The 8,089-nt window shown below is 35.6% G+C and overlaps 1 protein-coding gene across 2 annotated transcripts; it reads left to right on the forward strand.

Annotated features, from left to right (window-relative positions):
- Positions 1-294: 294 nt before the first annotated feature.
- LOC143723500 (uncharacterized) lies at positions 295-6,121 on the forward strand. 2 transcript variants are annotated; one of them, XM_077216012.1, is made up of 4 exons: positions 295-616; positions 3,001-3,042; positions 5,471-5,527; positions 5,603-6,121. In XM_077216012.1, exons 1-4 carry the CDS (start codon positions 331-333, stop codon positions 5,839-5,841), a joined length of 624 nt encoding a protein of 207 aa, XP_077072127.1. In that variant the 5' UTR covers positions 295-330; the 3' UTR covers positions 5,842-6,121. The 2 variants fall into 2 exon arrangements, 1 of the variants encoding a protein (XP_077072127.1); XR_013197131.1 differs by lacking the exon at positions 3,001-3,042 and having other exon boundaries at positions 478-616; positions 5,603-5,741.
- The last annotated feature ends 1,968 nt before the right edge of the window (positions 6,122-8,089 follow it).

The following is an 8,089-nucleotide window of genomic DNA, read 5'->3' on the forward strand; positions in this document are numbered from 1 at the left end:
ATAATGCTTTTAATGAATGGTTCGTAGACTCATACTTTTACATTCAGTTTTAGCTCATGCCAGAAAACTGCCTTATTTGACAAGGTTTGTAAATTAAGTTACATAACAGTGGATGAGATTAGATAATAGCCTATATAATGTGCTGTAAGATGCGAATAGCAAGCATATAAATAAATAAACGAATACACTAACTAACAGTAGGTCGAGGCAGCTGTTCTTTTGACACGATCTTCACCCAGCGTTAGAATAAATGCAATGCACAGATCGAAAACGAAAGTAAACTGTCTCGTGCACGTCAGTACAAGGTTGTAGCGTAAACCTGTTGTCAAAATGGATCGAGTCCTTTTGAAAAGCAAAACTAAGCTCATCCGTTGGCTTAAATTGGATTGTATCCTTATTTTGCAACATGTTCAAGAGCACGAATTTATAACATCGACAGAGTACGAAAATCTTAAATCTATGAAAGTTCCCACGGAGGTAGTTATCAAACTTCTGGACATTATCTATGGAAAGGGTGAAAATGTGTGTCGAGATTTTCTGAATTTGCTGAAAAACGATGATGTGAATGAATTTTCCCCTGAACTCAGAGAATGGATCAAAACAGTGGACACTTCAGGTATGCATGTTGCTTTGCTAAATGAAACGCATTGTGCATATTATTTGCATAATATAGGCTATTAAAAAAATAGTTATAACGTATGTGGCCTATTTGAGCTGAAAGGCGTGGAATTAAATAGCAACAACGTAGGCCTACTTTTTATAAGATCAATTGGGTTTGGGGATAGCCTTCGTGTATACCATTCGTGAAAATGTAGCTTACTTAAAGATGTCCGGTATTTTCATTTTATGAATAAACAAAGTGTAATTTTTCATAATGGTTCTCGCATCCAGCCTCAGTAAGATTTGCCTGCCCACTTTAGCAAATTCGTTACGATAGCCCATGTGCACAACTTCAAGTAGCTAGCCTTCATAAAAAGTTAATGTAGCCTAATCAAAAAAATAGTTTAGCCTAGCCTATTTCATGAATGACACTGTCACAATGTGATAAGCAGACATAGTATAATAGGGCCTAGTCAAGTCGAAGCTATTATATTGCCTAGCGCTTTTCACAATACACATTTTCACAATTTAATTTAATTATACCTTTTTGCCCGTTTAGCATTCGAGATTTAGCAGTTTAAAAATGCTGTCTATAAGATAAATCTATATTTTTGCCTTAAAACACATTGTCTGTGCACTTCCCAAATTATTTTAAAATTGTAGATTGTACATATCTTCATACAATAAATGAAAAAAAAAACATATATATATATATATATATATATATTTTTTTTATATCTCAGTCAAGACCATTAATAGGCTTCATATTCTTTATACACTGTTGTTTTGTACACACACGCATCATTGCAATTAATCTGCAATGCCAAACTTAATTAATCTGCCTTTAAATGTCCTACATTACTGTATGTGGGTGAAACGCACGTAACTGTTGTGAATTGACATCAAGTTTCCCCTCATATGTCTCACCTTCACTTCAGCTCATTCGACTGTCTTTGGGTTGCCAGGTATTCATTCCAAGGATCAACACACATTAGTAAAAGGATGCATTTAAGATTTTCTTTGTATACAGACAGATAAACATTTTCGGCCGTGTTAGTAGCTACATTATATAAGTATCCCAAAACAATGCAATCCGTGGCTCTGTAATATTTCCCGCAAATGCATTTTCAAAATGGGCCAATTGTGCGGAAAACCGTGACCCTGGCAACACTACGTTTATAAAAGCTCCTTAGATGCTCTAATTGAATTTAGGACTAATCCTGGCTTAAACCTAGCCCAGTTTGTGAAACCAGGCCATAGCTACTTTATTCAAGCCACAAAAGACAAACCTATTATGCCTAGTGAAAAACGGATAGCGTGAATAGGCCTTGGCTTTAGCCTACACCGTGTCCTAACTACACGCGACGCCGCACGATAAAAGATATCTTTTCCATGTTAATCAGAGTTTTTGTCCTAACCAGTCACGATGGAAACACGCGACGATTCAATTTTAGAAACGGTTTCTATTTTTCTGCGACGTCGTGCTGAAACAACAAATACAAAGTGTGACAATGATAATCTCAGATACTGTTTATGTGCTTTATTTAAATGTTAAAAGCGTGTAATGTGACTTTGAATATCATTTAGTGCTCTCAGCTTTGTAGCTGTAAAAGCAAAAATGGATAATCCAACTAAGAGTTTGAAATGAAACAAATGGAAACAAGAACATTCAAAATGTAAACAAGTGTATTCTTTGACAAAGATTGTTTAAGTAACTCAGTAGCCTATGTATTTTGAATAATGTTTAAATGGTGTAATATTTGTGAATTTGATCATGTAGCCTACTTATCCATTTTCTTGCGAGTGCCATCAAGATTACTCTGTGGTGCTGGTACTCTCACTTGCCGCGAGACTCCGCCCACAAGCTGTTCTGATTGGCTGTGGGTTTTGATTGATTTTACCACCTAGTGCAGGGATGGGCAACTCCGGTCCTCAAGGGCCACTGTCCTGCAGAGTTTAGCTCCAACCCTAACTAAACACACCTGAACAAGCTAATCAATGTTTTCAGGATTACTAAAAAATAATTTTTGTCAGGGTTGGAGCTAAACTCTGCAGGACAGTGGCCCTCGAGGACCGGAGTTGCCCATCCCTGATCTAGTGTGTCGCATCTAGTGTGGACAGGCAAATTATTTGTCACTGGAATCTTATTGCATCGCGTCTGGTTCGATGTTTGGGTCGTAGCTGGGCGCTGTCAAGTGTCTTCTTTCAAATTTTCGTGAACAAACAAATAAATAACAAATCTCAAAATAATGATATATTTTTCTAATGTTTAAGTTAGATTCAATCCTTTTTTTTTTTAAGTCTCACCCTAAATAGCGTATGTGTTGTGTTAAACAGGGCAGATCAATGTACTGTAATGCACTGCATTATGATCTTTCCTTTTTTTCTCTCTCTCTCTAGAGACGGCAAATACTGCGGGACAATCAGGCATCCAAGTAACAAGTTAGTGTGGTTTATATTACTTTGTAATGGGAAACATAATAGAGTGCAACAGCCAGGTTCTGGAAGTAAATACTCCATTTATTTTCACCATAAGGAAATTGATTTTAAACGACAACCTATTAACCTTTAAAGACAGACCTAGTTTGAGCCAAGAGGTTGTTGATACATGGTATCTGCTTCTGATAAAGCTGCTAGCCAGCATTATGTCAGCTTATTTGTAAAATCATGTGTAATAGTGGAATTCCTGGTGAAAACGACATTAGCTTACCCATGATGCTGTAGTGAAAATTACACCAATCAGAGTTACAGCAAGCAACACTCTCCAAAATAGCTCTTTAGCTCCCGCCCACTCCCATGAAGCACTGCGAGTGACAATCTCCCTACCCTCTCAAAATACTGAAATATAGACAATATACATATTTTGCGAATATATATATATATATATATATATATATATATATATATATATATATATATATATATATGCAGTAGTTTTATATCTATCCAAAGTTTTTAATTTGATTATGAGTTTCGCAAAGTTCATGCGTTTTTAATTCTTTCCCTCACTAAAACAGTTAAGTTACACAGTCTTGTATAGCCTACATTTGTCTTGCTCGCTACATTTTTGCTTAAAATCAAAGTTTGTAGTGTTGTGATTCACCTCGTAGCCGATTGGCTTGTTTCATGTCTTAACGAAGACTATTTTAAAATCACTGAGAAAAATTTCTGAAAAAATACTTCCGGAACCAGCGACGTCAAGAAAGGGGACGGGCACTGTTGCGCTCTATTGTATGTATAATGAACAATTGTATGAACGGACAGATATTTTATGTAAACCGACTCAGCAACAGGGATTATATTAATCTTAATTAAGCACTCGGAGTTAACTATATTGTTGTAGCGGCAACACATAGCCCGCTGAGAGGCTAAGCAGCAGGAAAAATCCGTGATGCGTTTCCATGCGTTCATAATCCATGACATGATGTAGGGTATAGACTGAGTACAGTTGAGACACTTTTTGCGTTTTGGTTTTTCACACAAAAATAGATACTGAAAAGAAGTGAATTTCCACATGAGATTTCATTAGCTTGTAGACAGATATATTATCAATCAATAATACCCATAAGTAGTTTATATTTTCTACAATTAGCTCATAAAAATAAGGTGCTTTTTGTCCCAACTGTACCCATATGTGGTACAGTTGGGACAGTACCATGGACAGTACCATGGTACATACCCATTTTTAATGATGTAATGTAACTAAACCGTTCATTGCAAATCTAATAAATAAAGACAAATAAAGAAAATAACAATTGGGCAACATGTTTGTTTATTCATCCATTTAAATTAATTTATTTAATTTAAATTAGCACTGGCTAAAAATGTAGGAACAATATATTTAATATATTCTATAATAATAGGCCTACACAGTTTAAATATCACAAATATCAAATTCTATTTTCATTTGCGTCCTATGCTGGCTAATTACGACATTTAACCTGTTATAATAACACTGAACAACTAAATGTGTTTCCTAATAGAACTCAATCGCGGGTACAGATACAAGTGTGTCTCTACTGTAGGCTACCCCGAAAATATAAAATATGCCAGTTTTTAGGGCACAGAATAACGTTTGTGATGATACCAGTTACGTTTAACAGTCACATAAGGATAATAAGCTATTCATTGTGGACTGTGCGTAAAGTGAATGTCTTACCTTAGAAAAAAAACCGTTTGCCGAATGCCGATATCTTTGGATCGGAGATGCGTCCGTTGTTCAAATTTCCCACGATCAAAGAGGACACTAACGCATGTGCACAGCAAAAATCACAACTTGTGCTTGCTGCGCACGCAAATATTTAAGGTGTCTCAACTGTACACAGTCTACCCTAACAAACAATCCACGCGCAGTAACAATTAATTATGAGAAACGTATTATCAATGAAAACCAATAAACGGTCAACAGAAAGTGAGCACTCCTCGCTACTCACCTCCTCTATACACAATGTAAACAAGACAGGAAACACTACCAGGTAAATACCCACCTATACCCATGTGACCAAACCACATGGACACGTACGAGCAAAATTCAAAATAAAAGACAAACATTTTCTTCACTTACAAGTGTCATGTGCAAATCTGGGATACAGAAAGTTTTGTAGAATATGCCAAGATGAATTTATTTTATTTAGTGTCATGCTCCTGGATTATTCAGACTCTGAATTGTAACTATTACTAAAGTCTGCAGTAAAATAAATGGCTGATAAAGACTAATCAAACTTAGTTATTTACTGCAGATTTATCAAAGCCAAATACTGCCCAAAAGACACGAATTAACTCAATTCATGGCAGCAATAATAATAATAATAATAATAATAATAATAATAAATAGGATTATTGTGAGATTGTCATTTTTCTAATGTTTCAGTCCAGAAACCTGATAGAGACTGGGAAAGAAGAGAAAATGGTAACAGGTCAATACAAGGTTAGATTCAATCTTTATAGTCTTTCCCATTTTGCTTTCATTTTCCTTTTATTGTTTTAATTTTTATATTTACAGATTATCAAAAGTTTCTGAAAGCAAACACCAGTCAGTTGGTTCAAAAAGTGAAGAACATTGATCCAATCATTGATGATCTTGACTTACACAATGAATCAGTTGCAAATGTGAGAGCGTGTCCAACACGCCAGATGAAGATGAGGGAACTGCTCGACTGTGTGAATTGTGAAAGCATTGCCAAGGACCTGGTCAACGCTTTGTTCAAGCATGAAGAATCTCTCATGAAGGGACTGCAATAATAACTGTTGTATTGTTTGGCATTATGTACTTAAACAGTTTAAAAAAAAATTTGATTGGTGATGGAGTTTTACATTTTTTTTTATTGAGAACCAAGTATATACAAGTAAGAATAAACCAAACTGGGCATATAAATGATATATTGCACATAATAAACAGTGGCAAAGTTTGTATTTCTTAAAGTTTTTAAGCGTATCTTTAAATACATTTTAATGTAATTTGATGTAATGTTTTTCATTCTACTTGACTTTATGATTATAATAAAGATTATAATAAATCAAATATAACATATTTTTTATGACCATCAAATGAGAAATAACTTAACATCACATCAAGCTTTGTCGAAGTCATTTTTACTGCTTACTAAAGACAACACTTAATTGCGTTTAGTTTTTAACAAATGATTGGTCAATAATTGAACAATTGCATGATAAATACTACCATCCTCTGTGAACTAAAGCAAATTATGTTGTCATGTCATGATGAACCTTATGCTTTTGTTTGTTTTTGAGTTAAGCACTTTACATTTTTTTGTTGCCTACCTCTACCATTATATACTTTATATAAGATACAAATTATAGTTGCGTATATGAAGGTAGATAAGGTCTCTCTTAGAATTAGGACTAGTGTACATTTACTATGAAATTCGATTTAGATACAAATGTACTTGTTGGCGATGTGTGATCTTATATAGGCCTATGTTACAGTGGGACATAAACTAAAAGATTTGCTAATTTAGTAGTTTTAGCACAACATTGAAAATGATGTGAAATTGTGTCAGCAATTGTGATCTATATAGCAACCTGTTATAAAAACATGAAAAATATAAATTATGTTATTAGCCGAAAAATTGCACGACATACTTTTTCTGCATTTGTTTACTTTTTGCTATTTTACTTCACACACACAATAAAATCCCTCACAACCTCGTTTTATTACCGTCAACTTTAATATGCAGTTATTTGCCCGGTTTCAGGCACAGCCGTGTAGAACTGTCAAATACAACTGGAACAGCAGGAACAGAATTCAGCCACTAGATGGCGATATTGGCTTAGCACAACGAGTGAAGAGACGGGTGGCGTTGCGTTTGAACCGTGGCCTATCCGGTTGGCGTTCAGCATGGCACAGGTAAAAATAAGAGCAACTTTAATATGAATTACAAACTGTTCACATTATAGAGCTTTACACTTTTAAAAAAAAAATCGCTTTGGTAGGCTACTATTTTCCTAAGTAAGATGTACATTTTCAAACCTCTTAGAACAACAATCCAAACTGATCACACTTGTGACACAGCTAGTCATTCTTTCAAAACCTGATCCCATGCTTTCATTCAGTTATAGCCTACACATTTTCAGTCCACATAATCCTTGTTTCAAACACAAGATTATTGTAATATGTAATGGAAACATTTGGTTTAAATTAAACGTTTAATCACTGAAACACAATAGTATGATCTTCTTTCATAGGCTAACACAGGCTACATTACCTTATGTAACATAAAATCCATAATGTTTATAATAGTATCTATTAAGTTTGTTATCAAAAAGGGTTTAAAGTTATGACACAGCCATGGTTTTGTGCAGAGTTTGCTGCCCACTGTAAATGTTTTCATTGTACCATATGACTGAAATTATACTGTAGTTGACCTTTATAAGGGTTACAGTATGGCGGCAAATCAATGCCAATAATAACCGAGCGCACAACTGATGTTGGCGCGCGCGGTAAATGACTTTCGCGAGAGAATAACAGATCTACACGCGAGGAAACTGGAACTCGCGAGCTCATTCATACTCTGCGCGCGCTCATGACATCTCCTCTGCATGTATGGCAAGCCAAGAGGGTCAGAATTACGCTATAGATTAATCGCGTTTACAGCCAAACGCCGTCTAATACGGCGTTTTAAACCGTATTTCGCGCGTTTTTTACGCCGTTGTAATTACAAACGCCGTAAAAAACGCGCGAAATATGTCAATGACACCGTATTCCACGGCGTTTTAGTGTGCATGGAAAGCGCCGCTTTTTACGCTGTTCATCTCGCCATATGACGCCGTAAAAAACGCCGTTTTGGTTGAACAGAGCGCGCGTTATTTTACGGCGTTTTGCTAATAGTATAATGAGCCACGCCCACTGTTTTACACAGCCAGTGAGTTTGAACTGTTCTCTCCCAATCAATGATGAACTGAGTCAGACCAGACCAATTCAGCACGGATCATTATAGCCAAGGATCATTCGAATCTGTGAATGGTTTAT

Source organism: Siphateles boraxobius, unplaced genomic scaffold, assembly GCF_051911475.1.
Source record: "Siphateles boraxobius isolate OS27281-9 unplaced genomic scaffold, OSU_SipBor_1 7, whole genome shotgun sequence".
Classification (NCBI taxonomy): domain Eukaryota; kingdom Metazoa; phylum Chordata; class Actinopteri; order Cypriniformes; family Leuciscidae; genus Siphateles; species Siphateles boraxobius.